This window comes from Corvus hawaiiensis, chromosome 12 (genome assembly GCF_020740725.1).
Source record: "Corvus hawaiiensis isolate bCorHaw1 chromosome 12, bCorHaw1.pri.cur, whole genome shotgun sequence".
Taxonomy (NCBI): domain Eukaryota; kingdom Metazoa; phylum Chordata; class Aves; order Passeriformes; family Corvidae; genus Corvus; species Corvus hawaiiensis.
Window position 1 is genome coordinate 9,675,000 of NC_063224.1, and position 21,299 is coordinate 9,696,298.

General features: G+C 39.0%; 1 protein-coding gene across 6 annotated transcripts; it reads left to right on the forward strand.

The window, feature by feature from the left end:
* LOC125332231 (dipeptidase 2-like) lies at positions 1–20,310 on the forward strand. 6 transcript variants are annotated; one of them, XM_048316938.1, is made up of 12 exons: positions 1–577; positions 2,359–2,465; positions 3,784–4,067; positions 4,870–4,996; positions 5,473–5,602; positions 5,922–6,063; positions 6,926–6,995; positions 7,499–7,675; positions 8,183–8,270; positions 8,858–8,933; positions 10,555–10,690; positions 19,604–20,310. In XM_048316938.1, exons 3-12 carry the CDS (start codon positions 3,934–3,936, stop codon positions 19,700–19,702), a joined length of 1,179 nt encoding a protein of 392 aa, XP_048172895.1. In that variant the 5' UTR covers positions 1–577; positions 2,359–2,465; positions 3,784–3,933; the 3' UTR covers positions 19,703–20,310. The 6 variants fall into 6 exon arrangements, with proteins under 6 accessions (XP_048172895.1, XP_048172896.1, XP_048172892.1 ...); XM_048316939.1 differs by lacking the exon at positions 19,604–20,310 and adding an exon at positions 12,778–14,278 and having other exon boundaries at positions 6–577; XM_048316935.1 differs by lacking the exon at positions 19,604–20,310 and adding an exon at positions 11,975–14,278 and having other exon boundaries at positions 12–577.
* The last annotated feature ends 989 nt before the right edge of the window (positions 20,311–21,299 follow it).

The window sequence follows — 21,299 nt, forward strand, 5'->3', positions numbered from 1 at the left end:
TAGTCAGTGTGAATAAGCAAGCACTGGAACAGAGGCCTGGAAAGGTTCTATAATCTTTTTCTTTGAAGATATCAAAACTTCTACTGAGTGAGGATCTGAGCAACCTGATCGAACTTTGGAGTTACCTTACCTGGGACCAGGTGGCTGCACTAGATGACATCCCACCGGAAACTCCTTCCAACCTAAATTATTCTGTGGTGAGAGACACCTATTTCTGAGCAATACAAACAGAGTGATTTTAACACATCATCTGCTAGTGAACAGAGGCATCGTGGACTGCACAGCCAGGCTGCCACAAGAGGGAGGAAATGCTGGGTTTTCAACAAGGCACGGCAAATGACTTGTGGGGCTCCCACGTGGGCGCAGCTGAGCTGAAAGCTCGTTCACAGACCTTGCAGCTCGCAAAGTGGCAATTTCCAAATGCCTGTTGTGTGTGCAGCCTGTGACATGAGTTAAACAAATAGCAGAGGTTTCTTGGCTGCTGCTGTGATGCCAAGCAGATCTGGTGCCAAGCTTCAGCTGTTGTATCCAACACAGTGGAATGTGGATTTCGACTCAGCTGCATTATCTGAAGAAGGTAACTGCTCCGAGGAGCCTTTAGATAAACAAAAGAAAAGCTAAAAATCTCATTTCAGCTTCCACTTCTCAACTCTGCTTAGTCAGCATGGGAAAAAGCTGTGTGGGTTCTGTATTTTGAATGTTGTTTAGACAGGGATGCTAATATGCCATGTTCTTAATTTTGTGTAGCGCTTGCAATACTCCTTCAATTTTCAAGAACTGATCTATGAATGATGATATAATTATGTGTCTTTTTTTTACCTAAACAGTTTCAAAGGCAAATGAATCTCACTGTCAAAGTATAAAGAATATTTTGCATGAAACCGAGAAGATACTTTGATAGAGCAAATCTATAAAAAATCCTTGTAGCTACAAAGAATTGCATTTTTGCACAAACACACAGAATGGAGATTTGGTAATGAATAGATAAAAATAATTTATCTTAGCAGACAAACCACTTGAAGAACACATATTTCCTGCTGAAAAATCTTCCTGAAAATTGCTGTTGACTTCACGAAAAAATAGTAAATATTTGGACTGAAATCTACAGTGCGTATCAGTTTTTATAGCATCAGAACTGTTTCATTGTGTGAACAAGGTTTGCTACTTTCTCATTAAGCATTTTGAACTGACAAATTATATGGACTTCTATATGTGTATGAGGTCAGAGCAGATAATATACTATAAAATCTTAGTTTTTCCTTTCGAGTCCTTTTGTCAGGATCTGGCAGAGTTCTAGAGATTCAGGCTCCAGATCTCTCTTGTATTTTGGTTTGAGGAATTTGCAACCAAAATGTGACTACAGAAACTAATTTGCCTTTGTGGTACTAACTTTTCAGAATTCTTCTGTTTGGGCAGTGTTTTGACCTTTTCTTTTTAAAGTTTCACATGCTGAGCTGCCACAAACAAATTTAACATTTTCTAGATTTCTAGATTAGAGACACAAGGATTTTTTTCTCTGTGGTAACAAAGTCTGCATTTGTGGTAAAAGGGTAAGGCTGTATTTGTGCTTTGACATTTGAGGGAAATCTCTATGGTTGCCACAGAGCAGAAAAGAAACTACTTCTGATTGCTGTCTAATCTTTATGATTTTGTAGAAGTGTTATTCCACTAAAGTTTTTGGGTCTCACAATGCGAGTATATTTCTGATGCATATTTATGGCAGAAGAACTTCTAGTCTAAGACTGTACTGTTATCTGAAGGAGGATTTTGAGGATGGTTGTGTTTCTAGCAATCACTGTTCCTCAAAATCTTTCATTGGCATGCCATGACCAGAATAACACAAAGTACTCTCTTTAGACCGGAAAAATGTGGGCAGCACCCTTTCCCTGTGTATGAAGTACTGGAATTGCCTCTAGTGGGTTCCTTTGTCCCAGGAGGTTTGGGACAAGCTATCCTGAAATGCCTCCCAAATATTACTGTGTTTATTCCCTTTCATCCCTGTTTTAAGCAATAAACACCATGTTTTCTCATTGCTTGGTGGAACTTCATTACATTACTCCATAGGCAGTGAAAGAATGGCAGGTTGGAAATCAGGAATTGTAACACAGCACTAAGTGGGCTTCCAAGCAGAAGAAGAAATAAACCTGACATGTCAGGAATCATGATTTAGAGCTGGTGATGGCAGAAAGAATTTCAAGAAAAACTGAGAAAGATTAGAAGGACTATCCTGATGAAAAGATGAATTTCAGAGAGACCAGTAGCTTTTCTTTAAAACATACTTAGTATGATGTGTGTTCTGCTCCTACAAGTATGTCTAATATTTATGTTTTACTAATTACATTTAATTATTATTTAAAGAATAGGGTGAATCCAAGCTTTTAGCAGTGGTCATCAAGGAAGTTTCTATCTAAGGTTCTGGTCACCTTGTGTTGTCTGTTGCAACCAAGATGCTGCCATGATCTGAGGTAGGTAATTCAGAGCTATGCTAGGATTATCTACATGAGATCTCAGCATAACTGGACTGTGGAGGGGATGAACCTTCTTTGTTTTTCAGGATATGTTACTATTTTGAGCAGTGGGATCTATTTTAATGCACTTTGCATATTTGATTTGGCACAATAATTCAACAAATTTGAGGATTAATGTAATGGCTGTTAAGAGTCTCAATAAAAAATAAAATGGAAAATAAGGACTCTAGATGGGATGAAAGGAATGCCATTCCTAACTGAGATTTGCTCCACTTAAATAGCAGCTGTTTACTGAACCTTCTGCACTGGGGCCTGGCCTGCCTGCTGGAAAGGAGAGGAGGGGCCAGGCAGCTTGTCCCTGTTTCCAAAGATGGTAAATGACAGAAGCATACAGAAAACCACCCTTTTTTAGCTGTGAAATTTCCTTTAAAATCTATCTGTTTTAAAAGAGCAAAGCCCCCTTGTTGCATCCTTACATGGCAGCTATGGCCCTCCTGCTTCTTTATGGCTCTGTCCCCCCTGAGGGCATGTGCCTCAATCAGGATATCACTCCCAGGAATGAAGGCAACGAGTGTTCCTCAGCTTTATAGGTAATGCTGCCAATAACTCTGAGTGGGGTATAGGTGAACCCAATCTTTTATCTGTAAAGGTATTTGCCCCTCCTGGTAGATCTTACATTTACTTTACATAGAGCAGGAGCTATTTCTCATTTGTTTGTAAAAATGCTTCTTGAAAGACTGTTGTCCAAATGTTTGACGACTATTTTTAAAAAAGTACAGGAGGTACTCTGATGACTCTTGTTGTCACACCCATTTCCTCATGAAGTGACCCTTTCAAGTTTGGCAGATATTGCACTTGCTAAGGTTTGGAGAACTGTCAGATTTCAATAGCTTTTCTCTGAAAATACTTGGATGTTCTGTGTGTGTTAACAAGACAGTTTACTCAGAAGCAGTTCATTTCTCAACTTTCTCAGAAAACAGTTTCAGTGCTCATTTCAGTGTGAGGTTTCCCATATAAAGAGAACAAGCCTAGTTAGCATGATGAAAAAACGATCTTCTTCAGCTGTTTTGGAAGCTGTTTTGGGAGGAGTGAGTCCAGGGTTAGGCAGGTTCAGCCTGCCATCTCTGACTGAACAGTTGGTTCCTTCAGCACTGAGCTGGTGGCAGCAGCAGTGTTTAAGGAGCGGTCATATGTGCAAGAGCACAATAGCCAGAGACCTTAAAATCCTTAGGAGAATGTAGCAGTTTCAGAGTTTCCAATACTACCTTCCCTTCTGTTTACTATGATTTCTTTGTTTTTTTCTTTCCTCCTGCAGAATTCACACAAGCCTTATCAGAAGGAGAGGCATTCAACTCTGCCTGTACTGTTAAGCCTACAGCCTCTGCAGACTGGAAATTTTGCTGTTTCATTGTTGTCAGTGAACAATTGTGGTATTCCTGTGCTTTAGCACTTTTTCCACTGGAAAATGGAAGTGAAGAGAAATACAGCAGAGTTGTTGTGGCTGTTGATGTTCTTTTCTGATATTGTGCCATTCAGCTGTGAGAAATCAATGAGAGAAAGAGCTATGGAGCTGATGCAAGATGCACGTTTAATCGATGGGTATATAAAATATGTTCAACTAAACCCTCTTTGTGAGTCCTGACAAGTGAGGGGGAAATGCTGAAGTGTGTTTAGATTAGCAGAGACACAGGCTGTTTATGAGCACATAGCACCGAGCTACTGTTGCAGTGATGTATCAGGAAGGAATTTTGGTTCAGAGGGTGCTTAATGTAGGACTGCGTTATTCTAAACACCACTGGGATCTGGCCAGGAGTCATGGTTTAACCCCAGCTGGTAACTGAGCCCCACGCAGCCCTTGCTCACTTGTCCCTCTGGTGGGATGAGGGAGAGAATCAGAAAAGTGAGAAAACTCGTGGGTTGAGATAAAGACAGCTTCATAAGGAAAGCAAAAGCCATGCACAAACAAAGCAAAACAAGGAATTAATTCACTGCTTCCCATGACTAAGGTATTCAGTCATCCCCAGGAAAGAGGGCTCCATCACACATAACATTTTCTTGGAAAGATAAACATCCTGATTCTGAATATCCCCTGCCTTCCTTTGTCTCCTCAACTTTATATGCTGAGCATGACCCATATGGTCTGGAACAACCCTTTGGCCAGCTGGGGTCTGCTGTCTCCACTGTGTCCATTCCCAACTTACTGTACACCCCCAACCTGCTTGCTGACGGGATGAGGTGAGAAGCAGAAAAGGCAGAAAAGAAGGGAGACTTTAAGGCATCTATTGCTGCAGGGATTATTGGCAGCTAACAGTCTAAGGGACTATGAACAGTGGAAGAAATTACGTTTGGGTTAGAAAGGGAACAACTTATTTCTATCCCAAGCCCTATTTTTCCATTCTAGCCACAATGACTTTGTACTGCAGCTGAGAATACTTTACCAAAATAGACTCAGTAGAGTCAACTTAAGAGAACTCAACACGACCCACACAAACCTTGTGAAACTTCAGGCTGGTTATGTGGGAGCTCAGGTATGTACTGCCGTGGTGGTGAGTCTGAGACCATATTTTTACATGTGCTTCTTCCCCAAACACAAAAGTACTTCTAGCCCTGATTTTGGCTCTTTATATTGAAAAAGAAAAAAATAATAAAACTGAAAAGCCACAGACACTCTTTCATGACGGTTGTGTTTCAAAAGTTTGGGTTTTATAATTCAGGTACCCTTAGTCAAAACAGCAGCATATGTTTTGTGATACATAAATTAAAGGAAGCTTATATCTTATGCATGTACTGTGGAGTAGCTGAGTGTATCAGAAGGCCTTAATCATGTCTGGAGTGGGTGCTCTTGCCTTGCATCCTAACTCTTTCTTTGGGGGAAAAGCTAGAGTGGCAATGCCCTTATAAACTGCAGGAAGTTACTTTGGTCTGGGCTCCTGAACTATGAGCAAACAGAAGTTTCCAAGTCAAAACACAAGTTATCTGCTTTACCTGTCAATATCTCTTTCAGTTTTGGTCAGTGTATGTTCTTTGCAGCGCTCAGAACAAGGATGCTGTGCGCCTGACCTTAGAGCAAATCGATGTTGTCAAGAGGATGTGTAACAGCTATGAAGAGCTGGAACTTGTGATGACTTCCCAAGGTGAGGCTCCTTCTTGTAAAAGAATTTTTAAAATGTGATTGTGGGAGGTATGTACAGAGAGATGCAAGCAGACAAGTTATCCTGCTTTAAAGAGCAACTTTAACTTCAACACTTCCTCTGAACCACAGCCACTGACTCTGTGTACAGTCCTGGTCCACTGCAGTCATGAGAGAATTTGCCATAAAAACATGTACTCTGTAAGCTCCCATTCTATGAAAATGTCTGTATTGCAATTTACACAAACAATTGCTGCTCAGTAGTGCTGGCTTCTTATCTGTCATGGAATTACTTTGGAATTATCTTCCTTTGTGTTTTCCAGGTATCTCTGACAGTAGAAAGATTGCATGTTTGATTGGAATAGAAGGTGGCCACTCCATTGACAGCAGTTTGGCAACACTGAGGATGTACTATGACTTGGGTGTTCGTTACATGACTTTAACACATTCCTGCAACACTCCTTGGTAACTAATGCACATATTTTGTGTGACTATCTAATGCAAAAGAGTGGCAGCTGCATGATGGGAGAAATATGGATTCAGGCACAAACTTACTGTGTGAAAGACCTTGAACCAAGTCCAGGTGATAGGGTTTGGGGGTAAATAATTTGCCATGTGTATAGTGGGAGACTACATCCGTTATGTAGTGCTTGTTATGCTCATGATTTGGACACTTTAAACCTCTTTAACAACACAAAGATGGTCAAATTGATATCTCCTTTGCTATATTGGGAAAGTTACATACAGCAAAACAGACAAAAAAAAAAGTACTGAAAATGCATATGATGTAGATAAAAGAAGGTAAATGATATGTAAGAACTCAGCATTCAGCAGCCTTCAACACTGTCCTCTCTGGCCAGCTCATAAGTGCAGGTCCCAGATGGAGCTACAGAGATGGGTATTTAGATCCTGTATCAGAATCTTTGCAACTTCTCTTTGCTGGACTGGCAAAATACCTTCTTGCACTGACTGAGGGGAAGGGGAATTCTGTACAGGCGGCTGAAAAGCAGGTTTTCTGTCTGGCAGGTAACTGCCATTACAGTGCCTCTTTGTTCTCTCATGGAAGTTTGTTTAATCAGAAAATTGCTGACAATCACCTCTCTGCTTGTCTTAAATTCCTTTACAAACATCAACATCAGTGAACCTGAAAACAGTTATGAACATAAAAAGCACTGCCTGAGCAAGATACCTATTATGTAGCCCATTATCCCCACATTTGGCTATGTGACATGGTAATATTTCCTGTGTGTAGTGTAAGAGGTTTTAGCTGTTGATACTGTATTCTCCAGAATAATGATGTTTCTCCTCCCTCACTCCCCTTTTTAAGGTCTGAATCATCATCTAAAGGAATACACAACTTTTATCCTAGTGTTATTGGTCTGACTGCATTTGGCCAAGTAAGGATCTCTTTCAAATGCTAATCCGGGCAATGTGTTATGCAACTAACGACTTCTGGCCTTATCTTCTCAAAAGCAAATTGTCATTAAAAATTTATTACTAGAAGTTCTTGATAGTTAGGAGGTGATCAGGATGTAGTCCAAATCAAATTCCCTGTGATGTTTGTTAGGGTAAAAGAAGTGTTAGATTTAATTACAACGGTTTTAATACCGATTAAATGTATGAATTCATATGTGCAAGCAGTGAGATGTGAATAACACTTCGAATGACTTATTTTAGATTGACTAAGTTTTCTAAGTTTTGAGCATGTAGTGGTGTGCTGGCTAATTTTGAGTGAATAAATTACTATTGAATTAATAGGTACATAGAAACCAACACAGGCACAGCATGTTTATGACTAGCTGACAGCTGCAAAATTAATCTATCTGTTTACATATGTCAGCTAAACGGTTTCCCTTCAGGAAACTTAATACTGACACTGTTGTCTGTACATCTGTTTTAGGAAGTGGTAAAGGAGATGAATCGCCTGGGTATGCTGATAGATTTATCTCATACCTCATATTCCACAGCAAAAGCTGCACTCAATATCTCAAAAGCACCAGTAATTTTCAGCCACTCCTCAGCATTTTCTGTTTGTAATCACTCAAGAAATGTTCCTGATGATATTCTCCAGCAACTGGTGAGTCATATGGTTTTTGGGTTTGGTTTGTTTTTTGGAGGAAGGAATTTGTTGGTTTTGCTTCTTGGGGGTTTTGCTTTTTCTTTTAATGGCAGTGTTTGCCTGGGCTGCAGCAAACGTGCATTCAAATCATGATGTTTACTTTCCACCTCCTCATCCCTGAATTTGATTTAGAAGCATATCCCTGAGGAGCAGCTTACATTTGCTTCTGAGACATTTTCTTTGGGTTGTATTTAGTCTATGACTACAAAAATGAAGTGCTTGAAAATACTTTGAAATTCTGGTTGAGTTTTTTTGATGTAGTCACTGCACTTCTGCTGATTCAGTCCACATGAAAGTAAAATGAACCCGGAGATAGGACAGGGAAGAAAAGCCTTGTGTTGCCACCTCAGCTTTGACTTAGTGTTGCAGTTCTCACTGATTGATGGGTGTAGAAGGTTCTGTATAAGATGCCCACGAAGCTTGCAGGACATAAGTGATCATCACCTGTCTATTCATATCTTTCAGAAAAAGAACAAGGGAATTGTCATGGTGACTTTCAATGCAGATGTACTGGCCTGTGGAAGAAAAGTTGTTAATATTTCTACCCTTGCAGGTTTGATGTTCATACACTGTAGTTTTTGTGGGTTCTATGAATTCATATAAATTCTATGAATTTCCTGTTGCCTGAATAATTTTCAAGGTCATGTAAATTATACTGCTTGTTTATTCCATCCACACCTTAGCCCAGCTCTAGGTACTTTTTGAGCTAATACTCATTAAACAATAACAAGAGTTCAAGGGGTGTGTGTAGCTGGAGGATATGATGCTCACAAATTGAGCCAACAACCATTAATCCCAAAGTAGTTATTACTTTCGGGAAAACACCTTAAGCCTATGTAATTAAGAGTGGGAAACCTAGGTATGCAATGCATAATGAAAATTCTATCGGTGTAGTTGGGCTACTTGTTAGGAATGAATGTGCTGTGATGATCATGTCTCTTTCCTCATTTGCATTTCATCAGTGTTGTTTTTATTTTGAAGATTGCTGCCTGATGGGGTGGGTCTTTTGACATTTTAAAAAGGATTTGATCAAGAATCCATGATTAAGGAGAGCTGTCACCTAGTGCCAATATGTGTGAACTGTAATACTTCTTTTTTGCTGGATGCTTAGCTGTTGTTTTCTTTGGTATTTATTTTCAGATCATTTTGACCATATAAAGAAAATTGCAGGCTCAGAATCGATAGGAATTGGTGGTGACTATGATGGAGTGGAACGGTTAGTAAAGTTGTACATACATTGACACCTGCTCCTTAAATTCTGCAGGTTTTGATTCATTTAAGGGAAAAAAAGAAGGCAGACTAAAAAACTGGTATCAGATTGTCTTGTGATGAGCACTAAACCAAGTTTTATGAAAGAGAGGCACAATGATTCCTTTTTAGAACTGCATGAAGTAGTGCTACAAATGTAGAAATGGATCCTCATGGCCTGTGAACTCTGCAGCCATGTGTTCTACATGGTGGTTTGTGCATACAAAACCACTGATAGAGGTTGTTTTTTTCCAAAAGCCAAAGATGAATGACAGAAAAGCTGCCTCAACCTTTACATGGTAAATGGTTCAGCCTAAAGAGATGCTGCAAAACTCTTTCTTCCACTATCCTTGGGGAAAGCCCAAAGTGTTTGGGAGCTGTGAAACCACTCCTGCTTTTGGGGCTTGGGAAGTGTTCGAGGCAAGCAGAGCCTGGTGAACAGCCTACCACAAAACCTCTCCTCACTCTTGGGCTAGTGCAGTTACAGCTGAGGAAATAAAAGCAGATTGGGTGGCATTTGCTGCTGTAACCCTAAACTTTTTTTTTCTTCTTATCTTTCTGTTGAATCATCATCTCCTTTCTCTTTTTCCTTTTTCTCCTGGAGTCAGGCCTCCTTGGGAATGAGAGTCAGAGTCAGGCTGCCATCTGTAAAGTACAAACACTACCCATTGTGTCAGCTCCATGATATCATAGCTCTGAAACTATAATGTTCAAAAGAAAAACACAGTTTGCAACAAAAGGACACGTTTTATCACATGCATTTTCAGAAAGTGCATCAGTTAAATTGGTGGTGGACTTGTTAAAGCCCTAATTCCTGGTAGTAACGCTACAGATTGCTTGAGATGTGATTATCACCACACCTCCACAGAACAGAAAAATACCAAAAACATTAGTTATCTCAAAACATTGTCAAAGTCTTGTGGAAATACAATTTAAAAGAGCTGTTTAAGGCAGGTTTTGCAGCTTCTTATTTCTAAATTCTTTTTATTCTGACAAGAAGTAGCCCAAGACATAGATCAGTTTTGCTTTTTCTAATTTCTTCAGTAGAGGGCTCTGAATAGTTTTCTTTCCATTGCCTAAACAATTGGCTTAATTCAAACCAATATTATTATTCTAATTGTATTTTTTTCAAATACTTTGTAAACAACAGAGTTCACTAAATTGCCTGCAACTCCAGAGCTCATCATGTGTTTGCAGGTTTCCTTTTGTTCTCAGTTATGAGTGGATTGCACCAACTTAATCTGTGATGCAGCTGTTTCCTTTTACTCTAAAGGCCAGATGGAAACTGTGGATTAACGTATACATGAATTTCCCTTTTGTTCTAATATCCTCCCATGCTGTTGTTTTGCCTCTATAGAAGTGCATCTTCATTCCAGTTGTATTCTGTCTATTGGGTCTTTTAGAAAAAAGGAAAAGCCTTTTGTTGTGTCCCAAACCTGTTTCTGCTTGTCAGTTGAATTCTCAGAGGAAGAATTGGGTCCCAAGTGATCTCATTCCAAAAGTCAGTATGTACAAAAGACTAATTCAAAACCTTTTTCTCCAATTTGTCATTGATGTGTGTTGAATATTCTCGTGTGACTTACCAACAGTTTCCCTGAGGGATTGGAAGATGTCTCTAAATACCCTTCTTTGATAGAGGAACTTCTTAGAAGAGGATGGAATGAAACTGAACTGAAAGGAGTCTTAAGGGAGAACTTTCTCCGTGTCTTCAGGGAAGTGGAAAATGTAAGATTAAAATCCAAACTGAATCTTGATTCTTACTAGGAGGGAAGGAATTGTTGGTGCTTTATGGTTTTTTTCCTTTTTTTCTTTCTTTTTTTTTTTTTTGTTTTATGTGTTTTGCCTTTGAGTGTTTGGTTTGTTTTTGTTTTTTTTTTTTTGTTAAGTGAGAGAGATATGAGGGAATGTAAGCACCTAATTCAGTAATTCCAAACGCTGGGAAAGAAACCAAGATGGCAAGAGAGTGTTAGCAGAATAAAGGAAAATGAGAGAGAGCAGACAAAGCTCTTTGGAACTTTTTCTCTCTGCAGTAATCTGATAAACACACATCAGTGACTTCTAAATGGAATCACTTCATGGTTTGGAGAAACTGCGGATGTACCAGCACCACAGTCTGGCTGTGTTCGCTGGGGCAGTAAGGAATGTTGACTCCTGCAAATCAATTTAATTCTTGTCATGGGATTGGGCTGCTATTCAAAAGGCTTCTGCCATGACCAGATCGCTAACAAGCCATAAACATAACTAGATCACAGCAAGCTTTAAGTGTAAATGGTAGAAGTTAGTCCAGAAGCATGAGGGAGGAGAGGAGGGAAGGAGACGGGGTAAGAGTAGGGCCCCCTCAAATGTAACTTTTACAAATGCCTCTGCTGAAACTTCCAGACTGCTTGCCTCCTACTGCTTTTATTCACAGGGCTAAGTAAGTAGATATTACTCACAAAGCCTTATAGACAACATATATTTCACTGTCTTCTAGTGAGAAGTTTTCACTCACTTTCCTTCCACTTGTCCTTTTCGGGCATGTTGGATGAACAGAAATCCGGGAAATTTGCACTATTCCAGTTAATCTGCCAAAATATCTACATAATGCTGACTTAATCGAGTGGCAGACTGACTTTATGAAGAGGCTCAAATTCATCACACCTAACCAATCTGTGGGATTTAGTAACATTTTTTCCCTTCTAAATTAGAGATGTTGAAGCTCTGTCTTCAGAGTGCGAGTTCACCTCAGGGAAGAAAGCTCATAAGTTTGTTTGCTACACGTGTGGAGAGAGCCAAGACAAAGAACAGCCAGAACTGTGACTCTTGCCTGTAATATATGCTGAATTCTGGGAAGTGTTTCATAGGAAAGCAAACAGCAGAATAATGATGTTGATTTCCTCACAATCAGATGTGGTTTTGCAATACAGTTGGAGTTGGGTAACTTGAAATAGCATGGGATTTCCTAGCTGCATAAAGCTTTTGCTGTTGTGCCAGTCTGGCTTTCAGGGACAACCTTTTGAATTTTTGTAGGTGCGGAACATGTTTGGAGTAATGGACACAGGTGAAAGTGAAATTTTGCAAGAAGTACAAAATTCCTGTCGCCTGGACCTACGTAAGCTTCAGCTTCAGCCAGCCAGGTCCTTTGGATTTCCTTCTGTGGCACAACCTTTTAGTCTGACACTTGTATCCTGTTTAATGGTGTATTCTGTATCATAAGATCTATGGAATCTAGAGAGAGATTTATGGAGTACTCTGCAATGCAACTACCTATCTTTCTGTGTTTTGTTAATGGAAAACTGTAATAAATTTTAAATATAATTTCTATAAATTCACCTGCATACTTGAAAATTAATGTAAATTATAAATGATGTAGCAAAAGCATTTGGAATTTGAAGTGATAAATTCTGTGTCATCTTGGCTAGACCAGGACCAACATTGTTAATAGAAAGTATTCACAACTAAAGAATAAATTCTGTAATACTTGATGCATGGTTTTGGTACCCGCGTTGTGGCATAAATACTGGAGTCCAGAACCAGCAGTTCCACACAGGAAATAGAGATTATGATTCAGACAGCTGTGCCAAGAAGTCTTCAAATATTACTTCTTGTTAAATCATGCAACTACCATCAACAGTTGATGGCTTACTCAGAGAAGACCAGCCCCTGCCACATGGGGAAGAGTGCTTTTATGATTTGCTTGGGGTTTGGTTTTGTTTTGTTTTTTAAGACAACAAGATGGGTGAGAAGCCTATTCCAGTTTGGACTGCATGCCTACCACTAACTTTAGAGACCCGTCCTGCAGTACTAAACTCTTATTTTTGAACCCTGACCAGGACAGTGGACAACTGGGAAGTTACTGAAGGGTGGACGGAGATCTCTTGCATTCGGGTGCAGGCAACGTTGTAGATACTTTTCTATAATTTGGGGACAGCTGTTTGCAACATTTTCATGATGATGGGAGCAAGAACAAGCCAGGACAAAGCAGGAATTCTGACTAGTAAGAGAGTTGTGGAAATATTTTTGTCATTTAAACCATTATCCTTATCAGCATCGTGTTTTATTATTTCATTTTTTATTCTAGCTGGCTAAAATCAGACCATGGCCAATGGATTCATAGACATGAGATTAGACAGAGATCATTTTATATAAATCTGCTGTTTCGGCCTTTGGAATATGTTTCGAAATACAGCAGGTATGTGAGGTTAGAAGCTCCTGTTGCAGAGAAGAGCATATATTGAGATAGGCTGTTCTTGGAAGGCTCAAAACTGACATTTTAGTCAAATATACTGGGATTCATGGTGAAATTATAAGATGGCAGCACTACATCTTTGTCGGGTCAGTTCCCAGTGCTTGCTGGTAAATGCTTTTCTACGATATTTGTTGTTAATTGTGATTTTACAATACCAATATTTATTTACTGATATGACATCCACAGAATTTAACCGTAGTGTAGAATAAAAGCCCTGTAATTGATCTAAGGGAAGCACTTGTAAACACACAAAGTATTTAACAACTGAAAGAGAAGGCTGAGCATGTACAGAATGGAAAAACAGCAAGTTAGTTTTTTTCTAGAGGCATTTGAGACTGTTCCTACCATCCATTTCTGCATTCCATGTACAAGTAGGATTTCTGGAAGGACACTTTTTTTATAGCTTCAAAATTAAGCCTCATTAATTATTTTGATAAGATCGTGTCCTTGATAAATATATTGTCACTATATTCCTGTATGTTACCAAATTCTTTACAAATCATGTGGAACAATCTAGTTGCACACAAGCCAACTTTTTAAGAATAGTTTCTCAATAAAAACTGATCCTGGTAATGCACATAGAAAAGGGAATTACTGACTCAGAAGTCTGGCCTCCCTGATATTGCTTGACTGGCATCAGAACGTATTTTTACTGGTAAAATGATTAATTCAATAGGGCAAATGTTTACTTCCCATCAATATTTCTTCTAATGGGTTCATAAACCATTGGAAAACTGCCATCCATGGTCTCTTTTTTCATAACTAGTATTCTGATAGGTGTTTCATTACATACTTGAAATGTAAGATGCTTCTTTATTCCTTCCAGCTTCCAGTTTTCTTTATACTGTGTTGTCACTGCCTGCTAATTTTTACTTTTTTACCTTCCCATACTACAGCATATAATACTACTACAATATAAAAATATATATTCCTTTCCTTAAAGACACAGAAAATACTTTTATATGTTTCATCTTACCTATTATATTTTGCGCCTATTTGCTGACTGCTTGTGCAATGAGTAATTTGTAACCTTGTGGCAAAACATAGACATGAAATTTCAATAAAATATTGTTTAAAACTTGTAAGGATACTGGTGTAATCTCACAAAACAGTGTAGATATTTAGAGGCCCATGAGGCCCTGAAAGAACCGTGCACCCCTGTGGCAGAAAGAAGGCCAGAGTATCATGGGGTCAATATCAGAGGGAAGGGTTGCCTCTTCAATGGCAGGCAGGGGAAATTCAAGCAGGTATAATCCTAGAGCATCCTGGACGTATGCAGGCAGCCTCATCCAAACTCAGATAGTGCTAAACCTGTCCAAGCAAGCCCATGGGAAGGGATCAGTCACTGCAGTGAGTCCATGATGACAGTGTTACCTGCAGCAAACCCCTGGTCAAGCTGTCAAGGCTTGGAGAACAAGGCATATGGGCAACCAGATGGGCTGCCTGCACCAGAGTTAGGATAACCTCTGCCTCACAGCACTTCTCACAGGTGTGTCATGATCTAGAAGTCCCTTTTCCATTACCAGTTACAATGTTAATTTAGAATGCTTCAAATAAGCTGCTTGTGTGAAACAAAATCAGAAGGCAAAATCAACAGATGGAATCTTGTGCAGTGGTTATCCATATTATCTAGCTTATTTAATAGATGCAGCTAATTTATTTTTCTTAAACGATCAAAACTATGCAACTTGAAACGTGATAGAAGAAACGTATTAGAAATTAATTTCAAAAGTAAAATCATGTAAGATACAGCTGTGACTGCTCTCAGAAAAACTAGTGATGCTTCACTCTGGTGCTAGTGTCTCCAGCCCTGACAGCAACTTGTAGTATTCACAACACTGCATTTGTAACCACTCAAGCATAAAATGATCACACTCTGTTTTTTGCCTCCCAGTGGGAGGATGATTCATGCTGCAATTGAATGCCTTTGCCCTGCCCCAATTAATAACAGCCATTTGCATTGGTAATTCGAATGCATTCAGCTGACAGATTCTGTTATGGCTGCTCTTATCACTGAAGTACCAGTTACAATTGAGATACAAACTTTGTAATAAGCTTTGTTGGCTGCCAAATGAAAGAATGCAAGTCATGACTTACGTCTTCTAAATAACGAGTTGTGCTAACGTGAATTCTGAAAATATTACTGTTTCCGTAAATCTCAAAATCTATGTACTATGAACTACCTTAGGCCGATTTTCAAAAGACCCAGAGTTGAAGGCATCTTAAACAACCAAAAGCTCATGCTTTTACATGTGTGATATGAACAGCCAAGAACTATAGGGATAAATATTGATGCAGACTATTGATTTGATTATAAAAGGTTGATGCCAGGGCCCTTTCCCCAGTACTCTCCTTTTCCAGACTAATGGACTGTAGCAGCCACAGAAATAAATAACTCAGTTCTAAGTTGTCTCATCTGGGGAAGAGATGATGCTAGAAACCAAATCTCCAAAGTCTTCTGCTGGTCTGACACGCACAACAGTTCTGTCACCTAAAATCTGAGTAGTTCAGTTCCTGTATCCAACTTCCACCCAGCAGGTGACTTGTTTGGGCCATGGAAGGACTCTTGCAGGTTTTACATTGAATATAAAATACTCAGCTGTGCTTAACATCTACATTCCTTCTTGCATGTCATTGAGTTGCCCAAGCAACATGCCAGCATATTTCTCTGTTTTAAGGTCAGCAAACATTGTGCATTAAGTCTAACCACCTACATGAATCTAAATTTATTCACTTGGTTTGATTTTACACCTAAGGTTCAGTGGGCATCTGCACCACAGAATCAACTTTGCAGAGCCAGGTATTGCATCCTCCTCCTGTCCCGGAGTGAGAAGCAGTGCCAGAGCAGTTCGTGACAGGGTCAGCTGGGGCTGCTGCACTGCTCTGTCCCTCGGCTGCATGTTGCCTCCCCTGTCCCTTGAGACAGCACTGGTGTTTGTGTAAGCTGGTTCAGGAAGCTGGTCTTACAGAAGACTGTTTTCCTCCTTCAAGAGATGAGTTTCCTGCTGATCATGTCAGTGATTGCGTTAACCATGCTCAGTGTTAGGGGAGGGGAGGAGTGAAAAAGCAGAGTGAGACTGCAGCAACTTGGATTTCTTCCACTTGCTATTGAAAGCAGCAGTTCTGTTTGTTCTTCTCTGGATTTATACATATGGAAATGATCAAATTCCTTCAAATTCTGAAAATGTAACATGTTTAAACTACAAAAGAATTAAATAACCAAAAGATTCTTCCCAGTAATAGTGGCTTTCATTTCTTCTTAAGATTTGTTGGCTTTAATTTGCAGACCCAGAGCAGTATTTTAGTTGATCTGCTGAACTGTTTTCAGGACAGACTGTGATCCTGGATAAACCTACTCTGACTGTTCTGGAAGGCTTGATTCAGTGTTTCAAGTATTATATTTTTCTTTTTTTCTTTCTTTCTTTTTTTTTAATCTGGTCTTGATTTTTGTCTTGGTATCTTACCTACAAGCCTTACGTCTACATAGAACAACTTGACATAGGAATGGTTATTTGCTGCTATTGTAATTATCTTTTTTTAATCTTCTGAAACCAGAGAAATGGAAAAGCTTTCACTAACCTTCATGTTTATTTATAACTTCATTATGACTTTTCTTTTTTTTTTTTTTTTGGCAAAGCAAAAGAAAAAACCAACCCCTCTTTCCAAAAACTGTGACCTGAGAGAGGTATTGGACTTGGTTCAGTTGTTTCTGTCATGAGACAACAAATAGTGGAGGGGAAAAAAAACCCAAGCTAAGTAAACAAAGTTCAGCATTTATCTTACAACAGAGAAATGTTGCTGCTTCTAATCAAGGCTCTGGCCTCAACAATCAGAACTCAAATTAGAGGGCACTTAATTTTGCTCTTTTGCTGTTGCTTCTCCCCAGACTTTTTTAAAAACTCCATTAAGGTGATTCTTTCCTCTGTATAATGGGTATTTTCTTCTGAAGTCCTTTCTCAGCACCTGGTCTATCTTCTATCTATGGTTTTCATAAAACATTTCTTTTGTCAATTCTGCAATGAAAGGAAAGCATAAAGCCCAGGAAACAAGAATTCCAGTTCCCCTGACGGTTGTTGCTGAGAAACAAAATAAAGATCAAACTAAGTGAGATTAAAACTGAAGCTAATACAAGTTTCATCAGACAACTCAAAATAAGGTCCCTTTAGTCTAGAATACAAACATTTGAAAAAAGTTTAATAGAGCTTTGAAAAGTCCATTTGGATTAATCTTCCTGAGTTTCCTCCTGTAGCTAAACTCAACATCTCAAAAATCTTGTCTAGGCCTGTGCTCAGTTTCTTCTCTGAGCCCTTTATTAAAAATGAAATAGACTATGACAAATCTACCCATGCTAAAGATGACACTGATCTGAAAATTGATCCCTTTAAAAAAGGATAAAAGGAAAGACCATACCAAAACACTGAGTAGTATTTTTCCAGCACCCTAATTCTGCACTAAAAATTACTGCCATATTTAACAAGTTTATTGTAGAAAACCTTAATACAGTTCTCTTATTTGAATGTACAGAACCTGGGTGAGTAGGGAAAAAAAGGTATCTCAAAGACTAAGTAACTTTTCAATTTCTAAAGATGAGATGAAGGTATCTTTGTAGAAATGGATATTCCGTGTATCAAATACAGTTATAAGTAATTTTACAAGTGAAGCAGAAGTCCCTTAAAGTAAATAAATTTTGAAGGTAAGTGGCACCACAGTGTCCTCTTGTGGTCTTTTAATGTTTAAGCTGTGATATGTTTTCTAGCAGAACAGCAAAATTTTCAGTTGTCTTTAGCAGAAGAGCTCCTGTCCTGCTATAACGTGGCCTTTCCTTGCCTTACTTTTCTCCTGGAAACGGCCTGTGGAGGATTGCACATTGCATCTCCTACAAGCATTTATTACATGGAGGTACATGCTGTACATGCTGATCTCTTCCAGCCACTGCCTGTCCTTGTCACGGGGACTGGATCCTGGTGTTTGTGAGTGAGAAACCTTCACAGCCAGGTTGCCAGTTCCGGCCTGCTTTGTCCACAAGGCTGGTGTGATCCTCGCACGTGGAGAAGCAGGAATGTGCTGAAAACCAAAGTTCACTATGGTGAAATGCTGGCCATGAACTTGCAGAATTCCTGCCAAGCCTGATGTCCAGGGAAACTATAGCTTGGCAGTGGCAAATTTTGTTTTGTTGTTCTATTTCTGATGCTCAGCTCTTGGCTGTTTCTCACCCAGGTCCCACTCTAGTGGGAAAAATCTTTCAAACCAATAAATAACAGTTACGGTTTCCCTGCTGTGTGTATCCCAGCCTTTCTCGTTACACAGATTTAAATATCTCTATGCTTTGTAAATAAAGGGTTGGCTTTGAAACTTGTAAGCATTTAATACTTCCAGATACCAGGGCTTTTTTCTTAATCGTATGGCAGCTAACTGAGCTGTTTTCAGTTTCACAGAGATTATTATACTGTTAGATCTGTGCTGTCTATAAATCTGCAAACCTCTCCTCTATGTATTCTTTTCTGGGTCACTATCCTGCTACTAACTGTATGATCCTGGATATTTCATAAATACTTTTCATGTCATATGGTTTAGAAATTTTCCATGGTTTTAAAGCATAATTTCATGGATTGTCCCACTGACAAAGAGGAATCATTATACTGCTGTACTAACAGAAATGCAATATGATTATGTAAAATACCAGAATACAGGTATTTCACTCAAGAAGTTTTATGTATTTTGGAAAAACAGAGTAATGGATGTTATCCCTCAGGCTGCTAGGGCAGGGCATCCTGTGCATACACCTCTGAGCAGGACACATATTCTGCCTGGGGACATAAACATTGTCAACAGTGACAGCAATAACTGGGCAGGTTACGCCACCAATGAGATATTTCAAAGCTTCATTTACAGAAAATTAATTTAAACTTTCTACTAAGCTTTTGAGGGATGATGTTATTATAGAGCACACCAAAATAATGTGAGGGGCAACATAATTTTAGAGATGAATTTAAAAAAATTATCTGAATTGCAATGTTATGACTTATTTCTACAGATGGTACTTTTTGTTTGGCCTTGATTCTCCTAGTTAAAAAAAAATACTTAATATTTAAATATTTAAAATTAGACATCTCTCCATGAAATTCAGGAAGAAAGGAACATAAAAGTTGTCCTCAAACACAGTTTCAGATGCTGTGTCTTTCTATCCTTAAACAAACAGGAAATCACTTGCTTTGAGAAGGAACTGAAATGGTGATGCTTTTTGCTGTTTGATTGAGGTTAACATCACACTTGGCAAGTCTGAAAGTCAGCAATACTCCAGAGCTTGTGTACCAGAGCCTACCAATGTGTGCACCACATCCCTCGTGAGGGCTGAACCCTTGTAAGTGATAACTAACACTGATAGTAATTCTCTGCTCCCTTTCTCCTAGGATGGCTGTGTGAGCACCACAGGGGAACCTCTGAGCACTGTCTGCCAGGAAATGCAGGAAACTCCCTGCACATGTGAGCCAAGCCTGTCTAACAGCTGAGGATGTGTGCAGTCACTGTCTCATGCTGGGCTGTAAAAGCCAAGCTCCTCTTTTTAATGCTTCAGAGGTGTCACCTGCAATAAAAACTGTTCAAGGAAAACTTGACCTCACTTGCCTGAGGATTTATATCAGGCTCTACAGCAGTTACCAAACCACTCCTCTGGAGGACTCAAGAGTTTCTCATACAGTCTTTTCTCTGAGTTGAACAACAGTTATCTACTGTGGAAGTGTACTGACCTTTCAGCTGGAAGCTTCACCTACTTAAAGTAGCTCACAAATATCATGTGGCTTCCTAATTAAGAATTGAACTGTGTCTTTGATTATATGACTCGTAGTTAATAACAACTTAAAAGCAGTTCCTGGTTGTGTATCAGAGGGGAGATGATGGATCTGCTGATCTTTAGGCTGCTGATTTCACTGATGCTGTAAATCTACACTAGAGTACTGAAAATAAAGACCTTTTTTCTTCTAATAAGCTTTCTAATAATCTAATAAGATTCTGCTGAGCTGGACTCATTGTTTTTGCTGTGAAACCACCAGGCTTTTTCTTAGAAGTGCAGTTTTCCTCTGTTTATATTGGAATGGGGTGTGTAGAAAGATGAGATGAAAAAGAGGAAATTAAAATTATTGTCTCTGCTTTTTGTTTTCGCTGACCAGTCTGTATCCATATGAAACCATAATCCCAAATTCTATTTAGCTTTGTAAAGGTAATTTTCATCTTTTATTTAATGAGAGGATAGCAATGTTGTTTCAGGTAAAAACTGTAGTGTAGTATTGGAGATCATCCAGTTTCATCCCAGCATCCCATTCTTATCAGACAACTTTTGAGCTTATGATGGCCACTCATACCATTCAGAGTAACAGTCACTTACTACCCTCAGAAAAAAAAAAGTTAGGTTGAAAATGTGTTCTCTTACAAACCAGATGCTAAACAAAGTTGACATGGGTAGATAACTTCTTAGCTTTAAATATGGCCTTTCTGCAAGTCAGTAAAGAACCCTTGTCCCTAGACAAAAGAAATATTTTTGCTTCAATAGACTTGAATGGTTTCCTAAGGCTCAATTCTCCCCTAACACATTTGGATATAGTTTCCATTCCAGAGAAGGGAGGTGCTGGTATATGTGCATGAGCCTCGTTTTTTTTTAAACTTTTTCTGCTCATGGGTTACAATTTCAGTATCACTGATTTTATGATACTAAAATGTTTTGTGATGGCATAGATGCATTTTTGGTACCTAAAGAATGGTGTCTCATTGCCACATCTGCTTTCAATAGTGAAATGAGAAGGAAGCATCCTGTTTAATACTTCTTCCTGAATATGCATGACTCCAAAAACATTAACTTTGGAGACTTACTTCTTACAGTCCCTGTCTCCTTTTTCTACACCAGCTTCCTTAGACCAGACATTTTCACTCAAAAGCTTTATAAAGTGGAAAACAGGGAATAAGACTGAACATGAACAGACATGCTTAATGGTGAATTAGCATCTTGCCCCTTTTCTATATAAAATTATTTTCCCCCTATCAATTACTTTTCCGTTTTCTTGGTGGGGTGTAGCTTGTTAGGTCATCCCTTCCATGAACACGAACAAAACGTAA